Genomic DNA, 21,719 nt, shown 5'->3' with positions numbered 1-21,719 from the left:
CCGAAAAGTTAAATTTGAGGCTCTAAGCAGGCTGTGCCCCCAGACTTCAGAGCTGGGAGCTGTTCTCAGATCCGGACCTCACTCTTACCCAGTTCTCAGTCTCGACAGTACCTGATTTTGTGTGCCCTGTGATTTCGTTTATTTTCGAATTGAGTTTTCGAAAAAGTTTCGGGAAAGCATCAAAAAAAGATTAGTTTTTGGTTCGAGAGCAGTGTTCGTCGGTTTCCAGACTCGAAAGTATCTGACTGTGTGTCCTCGAAATTATTACAATTGTTTTCGAAATATTTTCAGATTAAGCATTCAGTTTGCGAGCAATTCCGAGCGAAGCCAAAGCCATGTTCCAACTGAAGCAGATCAAGGTCATCCTGTGCAACTTCCTGCGCCGCGTCCTCCGCGCCTCGGCCATCAACTGCGAGTTCTTCTCCATCTGGGAGTGCACCCCGTCGCCGCCCAAGCCCAAGCCCAGCTACCCCCGGATGGCGGTGCAGTACGTCACGAACAAGTTCAGCTGCTCGGAGGAGCTCTTCCCGTTCATGTTCTACTTCGTGCTGGTGATCAGCATGTTTGGATTCGTGAGTCCATCTGGTAGCGGCACTGATAGCCCGTTGACCCTCCCCCTTCCAGCTCCACAACTGCATCGAGTTCCTGCGCGTGCTCCGCGAGAAGAATGGCGTGCACCTGCTGAGGATGTGGCGCCCGAGGCGCTTTGTGTTCTTCAACGAGGAGCAGCTGCGACGCTTCCGCATCCTGGGCCACCTCTTGATGCTCCTGGTCTGGCTGATGCTGCTCTACGCCGTGGTTCGGGTGAGATCACTACTCCCAAGAACCTCCACCCACCCAGCTCCTCAAATCCACCTTCCCCAGGTCAAGCCCCAGCTGTTCACGCCCTGGCTGACCATCTCGAGCATCTCCATGGCCATCGACGGATTCTTCGTGGTCGGCGAGGCTATCTACCAGCGCCGGATGATTACACTGAGGACCTTCCTCCTCGTTGTTTGTCCGGTTCTTAATATGCACTGCGCGGCCTGCGTGAAGAAGAAGTTCGTGGGTGCGTACGCGGCCAGCGGCGAGCCGAGCCTCACCTGGTGGTGATGCCTCTGGAGGTGCGGGTCCCTTCACTCAAGATCTCTCACGGGCCACTAAATCCTACACTTCATATCGTCCAAGCTTCCTACTCTGTTACCATAAAGACAACATGCCAAGTTGTAAGCCCCCCGAGTCTAACTGGAGGTCAGGGGCGGGAAAAGTTTGCTTTTAATTTAATTCCGAGGCGAGCTAACTAGATTCCGTTTAATGGAACGCGTTTATTGCTAGGCGACAACTTTTTAATTGCCGGGCGAGGGCCTCTCCACATGCGACTGGAGAGGAGGATAGGATGCTCCGCCGAGTCCCCTCCGAGATTGAACTTTGTATGTATTCCGGATCTGGCTCCGCGATGCGCTCCTCATTTGCCCTAAACGCTTTCGCCATTTGACTTAATGAAGCTTAAAGACAATAAAACGCTTAAGCACACAACTTTTCCACGCCTTAGCACGCCCCTTTCCCTGCTGCTCCCCACTGCCCGCCCCTCATCCATATGCCCCCCGATGCGGCACATATATACTGTCTATATATACAACATTGTGTCAACGTCAAGCGTCTTTTCTTGCTCTGGTCGTGCAACTTTGCGCTCGCGTCATAATTTCTATGAATTTTATACACTTTGATAAGCATTCCATTGGCATGCGAGGCACGTTCGGGCTTCTGCACCACCGCCGCCCACTCCAGGCCCGGGCCAGGGCACCGCAGGCGCCCCTCCAACTCCGCCTCCGCCTCCGCCAGCTGGCAGTTTGTTTGTGTTGCCAACTCTTGTCGCCGGCGTGTAACGTAAATCAGGCCAGGCGACAATTAAACGCGCCAGGCACGACAATACTTAGGGCTAATGGTCGCGGACCTGAACCTCGGACAATCATTAGTGCACTGAGAGAAACCCAGTAGCCTAGCCTTTGAAGTATATCTCTTGGAATGCCAGTGCTGTACCCACCAAGTTAGTTTGGTCTTGTAAACTACTTTTAATAATAGCTCTGGAAACAAGTTTATAGAATAGATGCATGGAAGACTATATAATTTTTTCAAATACCACATTAAGGTAATAAGGGGCTGAGGTGGGGGAGAAGCAAGCCAAGCCTTTGGGCTTCCGCTCCCATTTCCGCTCGTTGCCCGAAAAGTGTAAACAATTAAATTTTAATTAGAATTCGCATCGCTTGACATGCGACATGGAAATGGACGAAGGCAGGAAAATGTCAGTTTCCAGACTGCCAGTCCTGGAGGGTGGTGCCAAGGGGTGCCAGGAGGTGCTAGGTGGTAGGTACTAGGAGGGGGAGTAGGAGCTCAGTCTCAACCGAACAGGCCCACCCACCCGCACACAGCAACCGCACTTCCGATCTCCGCCACAGACACACAGACATTTCATTTCCGCTCTCGTCTGCTTGTTAATTTATTGGCCGCCTCCTGCCAAGCTTGCACCGCCCTCCTGCACCACCCAGTCACCCAACCACCCAACCACCCAACCACCCACCGCTCCTTTGACCACCTCCTGCCGAGTGGGGACTGAGGCTGAGGTGTGCTCGAAAAGTGCTTGTAAATTAAACGGCTGACAGTTAATAGAAAACCGAAAGCCTCTCATTTGGCACATTTGCGGTCTCCGCTTATAGACTGGAGCTCCACGGCACTCCCGGAACCGGAACCACTCCGGTGGTTTGATGGATTGCCGGCTTAGTTTTAGCCAGTTAACTGCCGCACTCGACAATTTATGCCGCCGATTCGGAAGGTGTCGACTGGGCCATAAAGCAGCAGCGGTGCGGGCTCGTTTTATGCCCAAATTGCGGCTAATGAAAATGTCTAAAATCGTTTGGATGATTTGTTGATTGCCCGCAGGCCCCCTCTTTCCGTGGGCGGCGGCTCCGGGAGTGGCTTCACAAGGTCATAAAGATTTCGGGTCAGCGGAGAGCAAACAAGAGCCGCTCACGCCCGGGGCAAGTAAATGTGTTGCTTATTTTATTAGCTTTTCTCGGCTGGGGGTCAGGGGTCAGCGTTCTTTGTTGCAAATGCCTTGAGTGGATTTCGAATTTTTTAAACTTCTTGCAGAAAGCGCTCTCTAGCTAAGACGTGGTATGGTGGGGGCTCTGGAAGGGGCGCTCTGGGAGGGGCTCTGGAAGGGGCCGCATCCTGGGCCACCTCTTGATGCTCCTGGTCTGGCTGATGCTGCTCTACGCCGTGGTTCGGGTGAGATCACTACTCCCAAGAACCTCCACCCACCCAGCTCCTCAAATCCACCTTCCCCAGGTCAAGCCCCAGCTGTTCACGCCCTGGCTGACCATCTCGAGCATCTCCATGGCCATCGACGGATTCTTCGTGGTCGGCGAGGCTATCTACCAGCGCCGGATGATTACACTGAGGACCTTCCTCCTCGTTGTTTGTCCGGTTCTTAATATGCACTGCGCGGCCTGCGTGAAGAAGAAGTTCGTGGGTGCGTACGCGGCCAGCGGCGAGCCGAGCCTCACCTGGTGGTGATGCCTCTGGAGGTGCGGGTCCCTTCACTCAAGATCTCTCACGGGCCACTAAATCCTACACTTCATATCGTCCAAGCTTCCTACTCTGTTACCATAAAGACAACATGCCAAGTTGTAAGCCCCCCGAGTCTAACTGGAGGTCAGGGGCGGGAAAAGTTTGCTTTTAATTTAATTCCGAGGCGAGCTAACTAGATTCCGTTTAATGGAACGCGTTTATTGCTAGGCGACAACTTTTTAATTGCCGGGCGAGGGCCTCTCCACATGCGACTGGAGAGGAGGATAGGATGCTCCGCCGAGTCCCCTCCGAGATTGAACTTTGTATGTATTCCGGATCTGGCTCCGCGATGCGCTCCTCATTTGCCCTAAACGCTTTCGCCATTTGACTTAATGAAGCTTAAAGACAATAAAACGCTTAAGCACACAACTTTTCCACGCCTTAGCACGCCCCTTTCCCTGCTGCTCCCCACTGCCCGCCCCTCATCCATATGCCCCCCGATGCGGCACATATATACTGTCTATATATACAACATTGTGTCAACGTCAAGCGTCTTTTCTTGCTCTGGTCGTGCAACTTTGCGCTCGCGTCATAATTTCTATGAATTTTATACACTTTGATAAGCATTCCATTGGCATGCGAGGCACGTTCGGGCTTCTGCACCACCGCCGCCCACTCCAGGCCCGGGCCAGGGCACCGCAGGCGCCCCTCCAACTCCGCCTCCGCCTCCGCCAGCTGGCAGTTTGTTTGTGTTGCCAACTCTTGTCGCCGGCGTGTAACGTAAATCAGGCCAGGCGACAATTAAACGCGCCAGGCACGACAATACTTAGGGCTAATGGTCGCGGACCTGAACCTCGGACAATCATTAGTGCACTGAGAGAAACCCAGTAGCCTAGCCTTTGAAGTATATCTCTTGGAATGCCAGTGCTGTACCCACCAAGTTAGTTTGGTCTTGTAAACTACTTTTACTAATAGCTCTGGAAACAAGTTTATAGAATAGATGCATGGAAGACTATATAATTTTTTCAAATACCACATTAAGGTAATAAGGGGCTGAGGTGGGGGAGAAGCAAGCCAAGCCTTTGGGCTTCCGCTCCCATTTCCGCTCGTTGCCCGAAAAGTGTAAACAATTAAATTTTAATTAGAATTCGCATCGCTTGACATGCGACATGGAAATGGACGAAGGCAGGAAAATGTCAGTTTCCAGACTGCCAGTCCTGGAGGGTGGTGCCAAGGGGTGCCAGGAGGTGCTAGGTGGTAGGTACTAGGAGGGGGAGTAGGAGCTCAGTCTCAACCGAACAGGCCCACCCACCCGCACACAGCAACCGCACTTCCGATCTCCGCCACAGACACACAGACATTTCATTTCCGCTCTCGTCTGCTTGTTAATTTATTGGCCGCCTCCTGCCAAGCTTGCACCGCCCTCCTGCACCACCCAGTCACCCAACCACCCAACCACCCAACCACCCACCGCTCCTTTGACCACCTCCTGCCGAGTGGGGACTGAGGCTGAGGTGTGCTCGAAAAGTGCTTGTAAATTAAACGGCTGACAGTTAATAGAAAACCGAAAGCCTCTCATTTGGCACATTTGCGGTCTCCGCTTATAGACTGGAGCTCCACGGCACTCCCGGAACCGGAACCACTCCGGTGGTTTGATGGATTGCCGGCTTAGTTTTAGCCAGTTAACTGCCGCACTCGACAATTTATGCCGCCGATTCGGAAGGTGTCGACTGGGCCATAAAGCAGCAGCGGTGCGGGCTCGTTTTATGCCCAAATTGCGGCTAATGAAAATGTCTAAAATCGTTTGGATGATTTGTTGATTGCCCGCAGGCCCCCTCTTTCCGTGGGCGGCGGCTCCGGGAGTGGCTTCACAAGGTCATAAAGATTTCGGGTCAGCGGAGAGCAAACAAGAGCCGCTCACGCCCGGGGCAAGTAAATGTGTTGCTTATTTTATTAGCTTTTCTCGGCTGGGGGTCAGGGGTCAGCGTTCTTTGTTGCAAATGCCTTGAGTGGATTTCGAATTTTTTAAACTTCTTGCAGAAAGCGCTCTCTAGCTAAGACGTGGTATGGTGGGGGCTCTGGAAGGGGCGCTCTGGGAGGGGCTCTGGAAGGGGCCGCATCCTGGGCCACCTCTTGATGCTCCTGGTCTGGCTGATGCTGCTCTACGCCGTGGTTCGGGTGAGATCACTACTCCCAAGAACCTCCACCCACCCAGCTCCTCAAATCCACCTTCCCCAGGTCAAGCCCCAGCTGTTCACGCCCTGGCTGACCATCTCGAGCATCTCCATGGCCATCGACGGATTCTTCGTGGTCGGCGAGGCTATCTACCAGCGCCGGATGATTACACTGAGGACCTTCCTCCTCGTTGTTTGTCCGGTTCTTAATATGCACTGCGCGGCCTGCGTGAAGAAGAAGTTCGTGGGTGCGTACGCGGCCAGCGGCGAGCCGAGCCTCACCTGGTGGTGATGCCTCTGGAGGTGCGGGTCCCTTCACTCAAGATCTCTCACGGGCCACTAAATCCTACACTTCATATCGTCCAAGCTTCCTACTCTGTTACCATAAAGACAACATGCCAAGTTGTAAGCCCCCCGAGTCTAACTGGAGGTCAGGGGCGGGAAAAGTTTGCTTTTAATTTAATTCCGAGGCGAGCTAACTAGATTCCGTTTAATGGAACGCGTTTATTGCTAGGCGACAACTTTTTAATTGCCGGGCGAGGGCCTCTCCACATGCGACTGGAGAGGAGGATAGGATGCTCCGCCGAGTCCCCTCCGAGATTGAACTTTGTATGTATTCCGGATCTGGCTCCGCGATGCGCTCCTCATTTGCCCTAAACGCTTTCGCCATTTGACTTAATGAAGCTTAAAGACAATAAAACGCTTAAGCACACAACTTTTCCACGCCTTAGCACGCCCCTTTCCCTGCTGCTCCCCACTGCCCGCCCCTCATCCATATGCCCCCCGATGCGGCACATATATACTGTCTATATATACAACATTGTGTCAACGTCAAGCGTCTTTTCTTGCTCTGGTCGTGCAACTTTGCGCTCGCGTCATAATTTCTATGAATTTTATACACTTTGATAAGCATTCCATTGGCATGCGAGGCACGTTCGGGCTTCTGCACCACCGCCGCCCACTCCAGGCCCGGGCCAGGGCACCGCAGGCGCCCCTCCAACTCCGCCTCCGCCTCCGCCAGCTGGCAGTTTGTTTGTGTTGCCAACTCTTGTCGCCGGCGTGTAACGTAAATCAGGCCAGGCGACAATTAAACGCGCCAGGCACGACAATACTTAGGGCTAATGGTCGCGGACCTGAACCTCGGACAATCATTAGTGCACTGAGAGAAACCCAGTAGCCTAGCCTTTGAAGTATATCTCTTGGAATGCCAGTGCTGTACCCACCAAGTTAGTTTGGTCTTGTAAACTACTTTTAATAATAGCTCTGGAAACAAGTTTATAGAATAGATGCATGGAAGACTATATAATTTTTTCAAATACCACATTAAGGTAATAAGGGGCTGAGGTGGGGGAGAAGCAAGCCAAGCCTTTGGGCTTCCGCTCCCATTTCCGCTCGTTGCCCGAAAAGTGTAAACAATTAAATTTTAATTAGAATTCGCATCGCTTGACATGCGACATGGAAATGGACGAAGGCAGGAAAATGTCAGTTTCCAGACTGCCAGTCCTGGAGGGTGGTGCCAAGGGGTGCCAGGAGGTGCTAGGTGGTAGGTACTAGGAGGGGGAGTAGGAGCTCAGTCTCAACCGAACAGGCCCACCCACCCGCACACAGCAACCGCACTTCCGATCTCCGCCACAGACACACAGACATTTCATTTCCGCTCTCGTCTGCTTGTTAATTTATTGGCCGCCTCCTGCCAAGCTTGCACCGCCCTCCTGCACCACCCAGTCACCCAACCACCCAACCACCCAACCACCCACCGCTCCTTTGACCACCTCCTGCCGAGTGGGGACTGAGGCTGAGGTGTGCTCGAAAAGTGCTTGTAAATTAAACGGCTGACAGTTAATAGAAAACCGAAAGCCTCTCATTTGGCACATTTGCGGTCTCCGCTTATAGACTGGAGCTCCACGGCACTCCCGGAACCGGAACCACTCCGGTGGTTTGATGGATTGCCGGCTTAGTTTTAGCCAGTTAACTGCCGCACTCGACAATTTATGCCGCCGATTCGGAAGGTGTCGACTGGGCCATAAAGCAGCAGCGGTGCGGGCTCGTTTTATGCCCAAATTGCGGCTAATGAAAATGTCTAAAATCGTTTGGATGATTTGTTGATTGCCCGCAGGCCCCCTCTTTCCGTGGGCGGCGGCTCCGGGAGTGGCTTCACAAGGTCATAAAGATTTCGGGTCAGCGGAGAGCAAACAAGAGCCGCTCACGCCCGGGGCAAGTAAATGTGTTGCTTATTTTATTAGCTTTTCTCGGCTGGGGGTCAGGGGTCAGCGTTCTTTGTTGCAAATGCCTTGAGTGGATTTCGAATTTTTTAAACTTCTTGCAGAAAGCGCTCTCTAGCTAAGACGTGGTATGGGAGGGGCTCTGGAAGGGGGGTTTTTAAGATTCTTCTACAGTTTCTTGTTCAATAAATAGCATAAAATAAATAATTTTTAATGAGAACTCACCCTTTATTATTATATTGTTGAAAAGTGTGCAAGTATTCTTGATCTGCATCTCTTCCAAATATGTTAGAGGCATGTTCCATGTGTCCAATTGTCCGCCAGTTTGTTTCTAAGCGAACTAGTCTCTCAGCTTCCAAGCTATCGACTTCAGACTTTGCCTCCTTCCTTTCCAGGCAGTATAACTCTGACCATTGCCATTGGAACTGCCATAACTTTTGAGTGTTTGAAGGTACAGGGCTGGGACTTTCTAGGGTAGTCCTGTTCCAGCTTCCAAAATTGCATTCTGAAAAAGAGAACAGGGAAATGTCGGTTATAACAACCACCTCTACCTTTTTTGAAACTCTGGGATTTAAATTCTCTGGATACCTTTGCCTTTTCCCTTCAGACTCACTTTTAATCCTTGAATTCGAATATGAATTCGAGTTCGAATTCAATCACTTTTATGGAATCGAAGCTACGTCTCCACATCCGCAGCTAAGCTCTGGCCAATTTTCTCCGGATCCGGAGTCTGGATTCCGGATTCTGGATTCCGGATTCCGGATTAGGATGCGGAGGTGGCAGGCGAACTGCAGCTCTCGTCCTAATCCAAATCAGAGTGCACAGTGCCGCCGCAGCGGACCTAGTTTGGGCCCGCTCTTCCGGAGCTCCGCTCCAGAGGGCCCTGGCAGCCCTGGGACGACCCGGGGACTCCCAGTGGGGCCAGCTCATCGATGTTTATGGGACGCCACTAAATTTCGATAACAATAAAATATGATTTTTGCCCGCTGCATAAACAAGCAGGCTCCCCTGCTCGGAACACGAAAAGAAATTAAGGAACTGGCCGGAACTCGGAAATTCGGAAACTCGGAAAAAGGACATTAAGTCAGTGCAAGGATGGCGTAAAACAAACAACAACAAATGTCTCTGTGTGTGGAAAATAAAAAGCAGTGGAGCAGTGGCTTCTCGGCCGAGCACGAACCCTGAATGCCCTCTAAAAAATGAAATTATAAACATGGGAAGCGGGTTTGTTTTCCGAAGGACCTCCTTGTTGTTCTGTTGTTTTCTGTTTGGGCCACGGGCAATTGGATATACTCGGAGGCCGATCCAGGGTGCCCGGATCCCGGCTCCCGGCTCCCGGCTCTCGGGTCCAACAAAGCGCAGAGTAAATATTACAAAAATGTATTACACAGGGCCTCCGATGGGCGGGGCAGAAAGGAAAAATGGCAGACGTGACAAAAATGCTTAAGTGAAAAGTTACGAGCGAGCGGCGGAAATCGCTTTTCCCCGGAACACCACCCACTCCCCCTCCCCCTCCCCCTCCCCCTCCCCCTCCCCCTCCCCCTCCCCCTCCCCCTCCCACTCCACCTCTCTGCTCTGCTCTGCTATCCTTTCTTTATTTTATTTTTGGTTGTTTTTCCAGAGCTACTCCCCCCAAATGCCCCCCAAGAAGAAAAGTTCTTTCGCGCATTTCCCTTTCGTTCCTCCAGCTTTTTTCGGGTGCGTCGGGTTACGTTTTTGTTTTTCTCTCGCAGCTGCTTAATATTTTCTTGTTTACGCTTTTGTTTTTCCACCAGCAGGGGGCCAAGGCCCAGCACTGAGAGAAATGCTTGGCAAATCCCAGGGAAGTATTGTCCGCCACAAGGACCTTGCTCCTCCGACCTAGCTCTTCCTTCAATGTCCGTATGATTCAACTCTTTCGGCAGCCCACTTCTCCCTCTGTGTGGCTCGGTGGAGGGGTGTCCTGTTGTTCATCATCCTGCCTGCTCCTGGCTGCTGTCAAACTTTTCACGCACGCCCGCTGCCGGCGAGCGATTTCCCGATTTCCCGATTTCCCGATTTCCCGGCACGGGTTGAGGACGCGCTCCAAATCGATTTCCGCTTCATTACGCCGCCGCTTATGCGGCGCCCCAAAGGACGAAGCAGGAGCAGGGAGAGCGGGCCTCAGTGGCTCTGGGAGCACTCGAAATCGTATCAATCATCTTTCAGAAACACTTTACACCCTCGGAGATACAAGTGAGATGTGCGAGGCGGAGGACTTCCACAAGGATGTGTGCTTTCTGGCACCCTCGCACCCTCGCCCTCTCACATGTCAGAGCCAAGACCCGCAAATTGTTTGTTTGCTTTTGCATGCCACTCCGGCAGCTCCTGCTTTAAAAAGCCACCCCGGGGTGTTATTTCGGGCCGCTTTCATGTCATTTTTCAAGTTAACACAAAATACTTCGAGTGTTTGATGTCCTCCGCACCCGAAGCGCATCAATTTCCTCCTGCCGCTCCACCTCCAGCTCCAGCTCCAGCTCCAGCTCCAGTTCCTGCCCCGAACTAGGGCTTCCAACTCAATTAAAGTGTAAGCCAACCGCAACAGGGCCCAAGCGGACAGAAGGCGGGAAACTCGCATAAATATGTTGCATACACCGCGTAAATCCATAATTGCATTTGCTTGTTATCGCCGGCGCCACGTGAACGGACTTTGCGCAGCTCCTGGGGAGGTCCTGGCGCGGGCGGGGCAGCCGCAACAACAAGCCGCCCATCGGGCCAGCAGCCAGCTCGCAATGGCAATGTACACGCCCCATGAAACCGTCCTCATGCCGCGTTCCGGGAACCATAATATCTGACTCAAGGACATTAACTTTAGTTCCTGACCTAAGGATCTCTTGGGAGACTGCAAAATAGTTTGGACCAAGTCCGGGCTGGAAAAATACTTGGCGTTTTGGGGGAGAAAGTGCCTGCCGGAACAGCTCCCAGGACCGGGCAGGACAGGGCTGGTTTTTTATATGCATTTCGTTGCATTTCCACTTCAATTTGAACGTGCAATGTATTTTTAAGCACTGGGCTGCTGCGCTGCTTCGCTGCTGGGTGGGTTAAATGGGGGGCGGATGGGTGGCTGGGTGGCTGGGTCGCTGGGAGGAGGGCCGTAGTGCTGGCAACAATTGCCAAGTGCAGCAGCTAGGAATGATCATCATTAACAACATCATCCCCGCAGCAGCAGCAGTGGCAGCACCATCATGATGATTGCCACTTGAGCGCGTTTTTGTGCTGAGCTCCATTCTTTTTCCCCATTTTGCAGCCGCCCCCGATTCCCACGCCCGGGCGCCCCCACCCAGAGTGTGTAGTGTAGCCCACTTTCCCGGGCACGTGTGTGAGTCCTGGCCGTGTCCTGCGAGTGGCTGTGTGTGCGTGGGTGCGCCGGTTGGTCAATTATTTGTTGCTACTTCATAAACTGCTTTCGGGGCAGTCTCCCCCGCAACAGCTCCCGCGCAAATAGACCCCGTCCGGACTCCGGAGAGTGCCTCCCGCCCAGGATCGATGCAAATTTCCAAACAGGCCGGACTCCCGGGCCAGTGTGTTTAAAGACCATTAGAAATAAAGTAATCAGCGATTGGCCGGGGACTTCCCCAAGAGCTGAGCAGCAAACTTTTCATATAAATTACCCGCCGAAGGAAGCGCCATTTCGCATTCAAGGCGGCGTGGCAATAATATTTATTTAAAACTCGCTGCCAAATGGCTCGCACAACTTTCCTTTGTTGTCGCCGGAAGTGAATGCCAACAACGGCGGAGCAGAGCAGGGCCGGGAAGGCAAAGCACACCAGAGGCGGCAAAAAGCAAAGGCGGGAAGCTAAAGCACACACGTGCACCTGCTTAGGAGCCATCTCGGAGGAGGAGGAGGAGGCGGCTGGCAAACATTTTCGATAATTTGAAAGTAATTCGTTTAAAGAAATTTACGTGATTTGCTTAACAACCGTTTGCGAACGGAGTGCGCGACTTGGAAGGATTCGGGATTGATGGCCGGGGAGCTTAAGTGAGTGAGTGGGTGAGTGGGTTCCGCCGAATATTGAGTTGTTCAATGACACGCCATATTTCTCCGGGCGTGATCTCCTTGCGTGCCAGAAAATTATTGCCTAATCACTGCTCGGGGGGTGGCTCGCAGTTCGCAGGCAGCCTCCTCGTGCCACCTACCCAAAGGATAAGGAAGGATGTGTCGCCGAGCAGGGCGGCGAAAGTAGCCGCAAGGAAAACTTTCCTCCCTCAGCCAATTTGGGGCCAAAAGAAAATTTGTAGGCTATAGAAAGTTTTCAGCCCGGCTTTCGGGTGTCCAACTTTCTCCACACACACTCTGCACAGCGCGAAAAAGGGGCGACCAGGATCGATATCGAGCGACCAGGACCAGGCGAGGGCCCTGAGAAGTATGCTAGCATTTTCGCAATACAGCCAGCATCCTGGTGTTACTGCGTCTTAGTGTATACCTAGGGTGTGCGATTTTTTGCGGCTGCCTCTTCAGAGTCTATCTCTTGTTTAGTGGCCCGAGGGCAGCCAGGGCATTTGGGCGTTTGGGCGTCTGGGCGTCTGGGCGTCTGGGCGTCTGGGCGTGGCATGTGGAAAAGTTTTCCAAGCCAAGCCCACCAAGGCTACCAAAATAAACAGCCAACAATGGCAAGTGGCAGCGGTTAAGCTGACAGAATGTGGGCGCCCGACAGACCGGGCCGGGCCGGGCGGAGGATGGTATCTGCCTGGCGAGATAAAGCGCTGAAAACTGAAAGCCAGCGGCGGCAGGCAGTCGGGCAAAGTCGGAAAAGAAGCAAGAGCGCAGAATGAAAACAAATTGTGTTTTATACACTTTCCATTAGGGTTACTCGTCGTGGGTCGCAGTTTCCGTGATGATGATGATGCTGCGACCAGGATACAGGCTACAGGCTACAGACTACAGGCTACAGAACATAGCACGGAGCACGGAGGGCGGATGATGAACAGCCCTCGTCGGATGATGGATAATCAGGCGACTCAGCTCCGAGTGGAGCGATGAACGTGATGGAGCAGTTTCAGGTTGGTCATTTTGCGACCTAAATGATTGTTTACAAGTCTATATTTCGCGTCCTCTGATTGAGTAACTCGAACTGGCTCCAGGGACTGCAATTGCCAAATGAAGTGAGTGGAGCAGGTGAGTGATCGACTTGTAGCTATTATGAATAATCGATTCCTGGGACGTCATCGTGGGGGCGTAGCTCAGGGGTAGAGCGCTCGCTTCGCATGCGAGAGGCCTCGGGTTCGATTCCCGACGTCTCCAATGAGTGTTTTTCTTTTTTTCCCCGTTTCGTGGAGTCTTGAGGGCCCCTGGTTCCAATGGCTCCTCTCCACGTCCCAAAATGGCTCCTCCAAAATTGAAATATTAAGCCAAACAAATCGGGCTGCCATTCGCCACGCGCAATATTTATCAGCTCGACTCGGATGAGGGATCAGCGCCAGAGTCACCCGGAAGTGGGGCCAGGGCGGAAGCGGAAACAGACGAGAGGCGGAGAGAGACAGACCCACTCCGATTCTGGCGGCGGCGGGAATCTGGTCCGCCGGCGAGCAAAACGCTTATTGGCGTACTTAATCCTTTTGGCAAATTCCAATAAATTACCAGGCCGAGCGAGACAGCCATCAAGGCCAGCTGGCAGGCCGCCCGGGGAGTGGCGTTGTCCTGGGGGAGCTGTGTCCTGGCCAAAGGAGCGAAAGGAAACAACAAAGAGGAAACAACAAAAAATCATCAATAGGCCATGATGAGTTTCTGATTGCGAGGCTCGGAGGGAGGCAGAGAGGTGGGGGATGGGCGCCTGATTGTCCGGACGATGCGGCCATGTCACACGGGTTAGCCGGAGTCTCCGGCACGGGGTATTGAGATTGGTGACTCCGGGCCAGTCATAAAATCGAACTGACATTTTATGGGTCCGGGTGTCTACCTTGAAGTCGAAGGCGAACTTAAATTGAAAGCCCGTCTGCACTCGAAAAGTAATTTGTACTTTTTTAAGAATATTTAAACTCATATCCTATTAAAAATAGATTTATTTTCGTTCCAGCTCCAGGAGTGGGCAGTAGCCTTTTCCGGAGACCCTTCGCCAAAAATTACTTCTTCCAGTGCAGGCCTTGTCTGTTGCTGTATTTTATGGCATTGTGCTCTGGCTTATCTCTGGCTTGACTTACTTTGCCACTCCCAGGATTCAGGACTCGGGACCCAGGACCCTAGGCCCAGGTCCCAGGTCCCAGGACCTATGTCCAACCCACTCCCTTCGGGCTCTCTGTCGTTTTATTGTAAATGCATATTTCTGATTGCCTTCCCGTCCCCTGGCCAAATAAAAAAACAATTCAGAATCCTTTGTCCTGGGCGCTCCACCGTCTTTAATTTTGTTTGTGCTGCTCCGTGGCGCCCTCCTCCTCCTCCTCCTCCTGGTCGTCAAGGAGGTCCTCGCCCTCCTCGGCCAGGAGCTGGCCCTGGAACAGGCTGTTGTCGATGCGCCGGCAGTGGGCTATGAGGCGCGGAAAGCCGTAGAGCAGGTCGGTCATCTCCATGTTGGGCATCCGGGTGGACAGGATGGCGGCCACGTGGCCGAAGACGAGGGCGTCCAGCTGGCAGGGCCTCGCCCCGAAGAAGTACTTCGCGCCGGCCTCGTTCTCCTCCAGCTTGGCCACCAGCGCGCCGCAGCAGAGGCTCACCTCGTGCAGGACCTCGTCGGGGTCCAAGGTCGTCCACTGGTAGACCTTCAGGAGCCGGTTGGCCTCCCGCTGCTTGGCGAACCGCCGCAGCAGGCACAGCGGCCACGGATGGGCCGCCCCGCTCCTCGGTCCGGTGTACAGCTGGTAGTTGAGAGTGTCCATGAAGCTGAAGTGGATCTCCGCCAGGCTGAAGACGTTCTCCACGTAGCTGGCGAGGCAGCGCATCTCGTCGCGCTGCTCCTCCGCCAGCCAGCCGTCCAGGCAGTGCCCCGGCTGTGTGGCCTCCACGTGGGCGGCGATCGGTCCGAACTCGGATAAGACCCGCACGGGCCCCAGCCGGAGCAGGGGCAGCCGAGTGAGCCGTCCACCCGGCGACATAAACTCGGCGTGGTCGCTGATCCGCTCCAGAAAGGGCAGGCCGCACTGCAGCAGATAGGCCTTCACGGCCAGGCCGCTGGCCCGCTCCGCGAGCAGCAGCTGGGTCTGCTCCGGGGGTTGGTGGAGCTGCGCCTCCTTCGGCCAGGCGTTCTCGTCCCGGTCCTTCTCGGGCCGGTCCCTGGCCTGGCTCGACTGCCGCATGGCGGGGGCCAGCCTCGGGTTGGAGTTCATGGCAAAATTTTGAGGGAGATCCGGTTCGAATGTAGGCTGTCAACGGATGACAACGAAACTAAGCTGAGAACTGTCGAAATCGGAGAGGAGAACGAGACAGGAACACTTCTAGAAAGGGGCTTACTCCACTTACTCCTCAACTGCGCTGCTGAATGGCAGTTATTTGAAGTATTATGTGGAGTATTGTGCCATTTGTGCTGCGACGAACTACTCCTGTCTTTGTAGTCAGAGTGGTGCTGCCACCAGGCCTTTGGTTCGGAGAGTCTTTAAATATTCATCCCGAGAAGAACCGAGAAGCTGCTTTAATGTGGAAGGATGGTAGGACGGCAGGATGGCAGGACGGCAGGACGGGCTGCTGGAAATCAGTTCGCTTTGATGATGGAAATGTTTTGTGAATTTTCCGCTCAAACGGCCACTCCGGCAATTAATCATCGGCCCCGCCCACGCCTGCCCCGCACTCAGGGGCGGCCTGAGAGGCTCCCCCGTCCAATCCGCAACCACTTGGCCAAGAGTGGAGTCGTACCGCCCGCTGGAGCTGGGGCGGGCTCAGGCGCTGAAACCGAAACCAAAACCGAGACTGAGGATGATAAATGACACGAGCGGAACACCAGAGGCAGATGCAGAGGCGGAGGCGGAGCGCCCTCCTGGCCGCGGAGTCCGGGGCCGACTTTTCACGGATCATCAGGTACAAAGAGGTGGCTGATTAGAAATTGAATGACCTCGCTGGGGAGTGTGTGTCCTGGCCGGTCGCCTTGATTCGTTCGGGAGGCCGGGAGGAGCTTTATTTTCAGTGCACGTCGCTCACTCCGAGGCCCATAATCACTTTCGCAGCCGCTGACAGCTGAGAAAATCGGATTTCAGAGCCTGGCGGGCTCCACTAATTAGTATTCCCCGGACGTCCGCCGGGTCCTGGCTAATTTAACGCCAAATAAAGAGTTTTGGTTGGGAATTTTTGATTCCACGGCCGGCCCTTCAATGCCAAATTGATTGATACGCTCCCGGGGGAGCTGTCTAGTTCTGGGGAATTAATTTAGTCCTTCGGTCGCCACAAAACCGAGCAAAATGATCTCCATCTGTGGTGGTTCAGGTGCAGGATGCCAGGGAGCCAGGGAGCAGGGGGAGGGCCTGGTTGAGACGTCGTTTCGGCAACAAAAGCCAACAAAAGGCAACAATTCTTACCCACTAATAAAGAATAATACGACTGCCATAAAACTCAATTTATTACCGAAATGTCGACAAGCAGCAGACTCTCGGTGCGTACCCCGTATGTGTGCCACTTTCTCCGGCTTTCCCTCTCTGATGGTGTGCTGTGTGTGTGCGAGAGTTACGACTCCGGGCCGAGTGCCGGAGAAAGGAGGTGAAAGCCATGCCGGAGAAAAGGAGAACGGATGGCGCACGGAAGTGGGGAACAGCAAAGTTTATGCTGCCATTTTTGTTTGGCAATTTTCTATTTCTATTTCAATTCCGAGGCGTCGTTTTATTTGCATTTGGTGTGGCAGGGTGACAGGGTGGCAGGGTGACCAGGATGTAGGGTATTCTTTATCCTTCAAGCACTTCAAGGATGCGGACTAGAGGCCTTGAAGCCCTCGGTTTCTGGTGATTCCAGCTCCGGCTACAGGATATCAGGGAATCGATTCCCGCCTCCCTCCGGCGGCCGTCGTTAGTCTTGGCTTTTAACGTAATTCTCCGGCACCTCCTCCCGGCTCCGCTTCCATTCCGCTTCCATCTTTGTTCTGCAGTTTTATTTGCCATTCCGGCCTCCATTCTCCTCGGCTGCTTGTCTTTATTATTTTGTTTCTGCACTCGGCGATTTGTTGCTTTTTGTCTTCTGTCTTCTGTGTTTGGGCCACCATTGTTGGCCAGCTGTTGGGCGCCCTTTACGGGCCGCACTTTGTGGCCACAGCCCGGCCAAGGCCAAGGGTCCGGGGTGCTCCGCTAAACAGCCGTTCGGCTGAGCTAATCCGCGGCCGGCTGCCCATTGTCTGAGCCAGATAGGCGAGTCAGATTGCACCAGAAATGGGCCACATTCGCACTCAGTAACTCTTAAAGAGCTCCATGTCTCGATTCCGGCCCCTGGCTCCTCCAACGCCAATCAATGAGGCCGCAGCGGGCCTCCTGTGCATCCTTCCGCCTCCAGATAAATGCCACAGCCGTTCTGCGGTCGCCGTGATGGAACCATTACGGCCCAGATACCCATTAAGGATGGAAAGCGAAATGGAAAACCTTTTATGTTACATTAAATTTGACTGCGTGCGGAGTGACAGGCAGGACGGCGAAGAGACCGAGGCGGCAAGGACTGAGGCGTCCTACGTCCTACGTCCTATGTCCTATGTCCTGGCTGGCGGGCTTGTCAAAGCTGTCGCAACATTGTGGCGCTGTCAGTGCCATTGTCATTATGACGGCCCGAATGCGTAAATGATGCTTAATTAACATTTACCCGGGCTCCTGCCAGGCGAAGGACGTGGAATGTCTACGATGCGGTCTCCCCCGCACCTGCCTCCCCTCCGAAAGTTGAAAGTTATGTCGCGTTTACATGCCAAGTCTCCTACGGAATTGGGCCAAAGTGCCACGCGAGTGCGGCTTTAAAGCGGAGGATGGCAGGATGGCTCCTCTCTTGCTCCTCCTTCGGGGTATTTATTAAGAAGGACATGCAGTCGGCGGCCGACATTTTTTGCCATGTTCGAGTTAATCGGAACTAATTGCAGTCCTGCCTGGGCTGGCAGTCCTGGCAGTCCTGGCAGCCCTTTCGCCCGACCCTAATTAAGCCACAAGTCCGATGAACCGGCCGCCGCCCCGGCACGCACTCATGAAAATCACTTAGCCGAATTAGCCGGGAAAACGTTAAAAGCCGAAAGGATGCAGGGGCCTGGGGGGGACCAGGCGACCAGGCGGCCAGGGAGATATGGCCATTGCGTCAACGTCAACTATGTGGCAAGTCTCGGCCCGGTTTGGAAGCCGGGCTGCGGCGGGATGACTAGAATAGCCGGGATGCCGGGGGACAGGACACGCTTTTAATACAATTAGAGCGCTTAAGTTAAGTGCTCCCAGATCCCAGATCCCCGGGCCCAGGACCCAGTTCCCAGACTGCGCAGATGGCCAGAAGGATGCCGGCGGTTCACCATCCCACAATCCTGCGTCCCGTGTCCTGTCGCCTGCTTCCTGGGCCATGTCCGGGGCCAATGGCACTTTAAGTTAATGGCGTAGGCACAGATGATGGCGCAACAAAGGATTGAACTTTGCCGGGGACAGGCGATAAATGAAATGAACTACAGGTGGACATCCCAGGTGGAGGAAGGGGACTCACCAAGGTTAAGTTGGGTGCCAATGGGAGCAGGAACAGGGCCATAAATAAGGAGTAACCGGCCGAGGGGACACCCTGCCCGGGATCTGCTCGTGGCATAGTGTTAATTGAAAATTAATGGCGCGGCGGCGGAAAACTAAGCAGAAACGCGTTCTGCTGACTGGCAGCGCCGCGCAGGTCTGCCGATGACCGCCAGGTGGCCCCCTCCGCCCGTAGTGCTAAGCAAATTAACATTTCCATAATTAAACGCGGATGACGCGGGCTCCGGCCCTTCTACAGTATCCCTATATACGAAGTATACACACCCTTCTATAAGTAAGCCGGGCCAGGAGCGCGGCAAGGCGAACAAAAAATCCTGGCCCGTTTTTAATTGTGATTAATTGCGAATTCCAGGACCTTCCTGCACACATCCTCGTTACGTGGGGGAGGCAGCGGGCGGCTCAACACTTGGAGCGTGTCCATCCCGAAGAGGAGGTGGAATTAAAACAAGCATCATGTCGAAAATAAAGGGATATGCCTGAGGAGGACACGGCCTGGTCAACAGCCATTCCCCAGGACGGAGTGGAGCTTAGCCCGGAGATTGGAAGTCCGGATTGGTGGTATTGGAAAGCCAAGTCCCGGCCGGCAGAAAGTCAGAGTCTGGCAGCTCGTAAAGCCCGGCCGAGGCAAATAGGCCCAGGCCCAGGCCCACACACTCCTTGGCCGCAATTCCGGTGCCCGAGCCCACTTAACACAATGTTTGTCTTGGCAATTACACGCCCCTCCCCCTCCACCTACCCCGCCGCCGCTGAAATTTGTTGCCAGGCCGAATTTGATTGTCCAGGGGAGGGGGTGGGTGGGGAGTGGCTCGTTTGGCTCCTTTGGCTCCTTGACTTCCTCTGCTTCCTTCCAGCCAAATGGAGCCTACACTTGAGCACACGAATAATTCCATTACTTAACATTTGAGTCGCAAGTGGGGAGGGGGAGGAGAGCACCACCACCACTGGGGGGTGGCTGGGCGGAAAAAAGCAAAGCCAACTTTTATATGCCTGTGTGGGTGTGCCCAAGGGTGTGGTGTGTGTGTGTGTTGGGCTATAAATGTCTCCTGTGACCAGTGGCAACAATGGAAAGCTGCTGCTTAAGTGATACAAAATGCAAATACTTGGGATACGTTGATGATGGAACACCCGCAGTGGAGGAAGTGGGTGACTGGGTGGTTGGGTGGTTGGCTTGGCGGCTGCCAGCAAAGTCACTTGACGAGCTTCCGGCTTAAGGTTATTTGCACACAGCTCCTCCTCCCTTCTACGTCTGCCTGCCTGCCTGCCTGCCTGCCTGCCATGTGCCTTTGTTGCCCCAATGCCTGTGATATCCACTCGTCGATTGTTGTCCTTCTGCTCCAGCCACTCCCCCACCCATCAGCCCATCCCCTCCCCCCCTGTTGACTGCAAAAGTGGCGTCCATGTGACAAATATATGGCGGCATCTTGTCGCAGCTTAAGACGAAATGTAAACACAAACACGGGCCAGACACAGTTCGAGGCACTGGAAGAAAAAGGGTCTACCGAGTCTACACTGCAAGAAACACTAAACTCCTGCCCTAAGGTCTCCATCCTTAAGGATACCGCCAGGACTTCATAAAGTGAAACAGAAAAGTCCTTCAACCCAAAGTCTCCTCCAATTTTTCTCACACTGTTTTAGTTTCGGGCCGAGGCAGTGGCTGGCAAATTATGCGTGGCACCACGCCCCCCACCTCGCCCCGGCCACCAGCAGTCTGTCTGTTATTGCCACATCCCGCTCGTCAGTTTGTCAGCTCGTAAAAGAGACACACACAACAACAACAAACGCACGCGACATGGCAAACAAACAAACTGCAAAATGGAAAATCAAAAACTCATCTGCATCCCGCCGGATCGTTTAAATCAACTGGCGGCCACCCCGTCATCCCGGCTCGTTTTTCGGGGCTCTCGCTGGGCCATGCTGCCCAGTCACGTCCTGCCATCAAGAGGTTAGTGTCACTCCGGAGTACACATAAAAAAAACATACACAAAAACAGCCAAACAGCCAAACAGCGCCCGTAAAGCCAACGAGGTGACGAACGATCGTGACCATAATAAATTGTTTTCCGAGGATTTGTTTTGCGAGCAGTCGCATCGGAAGCGATAGTTCCTGGCTCTGTCTGCTGGCTGCCTGGCGGAGTCGTGTACACTTTGCCACTTTCGCCAATCGATGGCAGCTCCCTCCTCCGTCCTCCGTCATGCGCCCGCCCGGCAAGTCCTTTCTCCTTTGTGCCTGGCAGTGGCCTTTGTTGTGTCCTCTTATTGCGTTGTATTCTTTTCCTTTTCGCTTCAGTCATGAGCCGAGAGCTTACTCTGTGTCCTGTGAGGAGCTGGCCATGGCAACCCATTAATGCTGCTCCTGCTCTGGCTGCTCTGCTCTGCTCTGGCTCTGGCTCCTTTAGCTCCTCTGGTCCTGCGGCGCTTTTGACGCCTCATTCTCGGGCGTCTTGTGCGCCTCTGGAACGTCAATTCAATACGTTTAAAAGTTCATTTGCTGTTTAGCTTGGTCATTATGTGCCTAGACCCATAACCATCCTGCATCCTTCCCCGGGCAGCCCCCCACTCCCATCTGTCCGGCAGTGAGTTGGGTTCGGACCGGGGCCCGGGGTGGGGCCATTAAATGGGCACTCAATGTGTTTGTCTAACTTGCCATTTGCGATGATAATAATGTTGTATGGCCGTTACAGTGATGTTACGGCCGGACAGAAGGACCCACGCCATTGTTGTCGGGGCCTATGTTGGTCCTTGTTGTTGGTCCTGCTACTGCTATAGCTCCCACTCCACTCCCACTCCCACTCCCACTCCTGCTCCTGCCAATGCTGTCGAAGTATTTCCAAATCGTTTGGCCCGACGTTTTGATTTCGTTATCAGTTTTTATGTTTATAAGTATCGGACACACACATATATCTCGGCACACACGTTCCAGGCCATATCTGTCCAGGATACCCTTTATAAAGGGGGTATAGGTGGTACTACCCATTACTCAAGTCTGTACTAATCTTTAATAGAGTTCAGAACTGCCGTCTGAGAGACTAGTAACCATCAAGGACTAGTATCATATAGACTTCCTATAAAGGACTACTGCAGGGTATCAACCTCTTCGCATCCCTTCTGCTGCAAATCTCCCAATGTTTCTGTTGCTGGCCTTTATTTCTGCGTTGTTTGGT

At 53.5% G+C, this 21,719-nt stretch overlaps 2 protein-coding genes and 1 non-coding gene across 3 annotated transcripts; 2 read left to right on the top strand and 1 right to left on the bottom strand.

The window, feature by feature from the left end:
• The first annotated feature begins 58 nt into the window (after window positions 1–58).
• On the top strand, window positions 59–1,209 carry LOC6503739. The gene is made up of 4 exons (XM_014905578.3): window positions 59–233; window positions 292–572; window positions 625–804; window positions 865–1,209. The coding sequence occupies exons 2-4, from the start codon at window positions 336–338 to the stop codon at window positions 1,090–1,092; spliced, it is 645 nt and encodes a 214-aa protein (XP_014761064.1). The 5' UTR covers window positions 59–233; window positions 292–335; the 3' UTR covers window positions 1,093–1,209.
• Window positions 1,210–13,130: 11,921 nt separating this feature from the next.
• Trnaa-cgc lies at window positions 13,131–13,202 on the top strand. The gene has a single exon. It is a non-coding gene; the product is annotated as a tRNA-Ala (tRNA).
• Window positions 13,203–14,266: 1,064 nt separating this feature from the next.
• On the bottom strand, window positions 14,267–15,384 carry LOC6503910 (metaxin-2). The gene has a single exon (XM_001963790.4). It carries the CDS (start codon window positions 15,215–15,217, stop codon window positions 14,294–14,296), a length of 924 nt encoding a protein of 307 aa, XP_001963826.2. The 5' UTR covers window positions 15,218–15,384; the 3' UTR covers window positions 14,267–14,293.
• Between the last annotated feature and the right edge of the window lie 6,335 nt (window positions 15,385–21,719).

Source organism: Drosophila ananassae, chromosome XL (assembly GCF_017639315.1).
Source record: "Drosophila ananassae strain 14024-0371.13 chromosome XL, ASM1763931v2, whole genome shotgun sequence".
Taxonomy (NCBI): Eukaryota; Metazoa; Arthropoda; class Insecta; order Diptera; family Drosophilidae; genus Drosophila; species Drosophila ananassae.
Note: the sequence above shows the minus strand (reverse complement) of the source record. Positions and strands in the feature narration are given on the sequence as shown.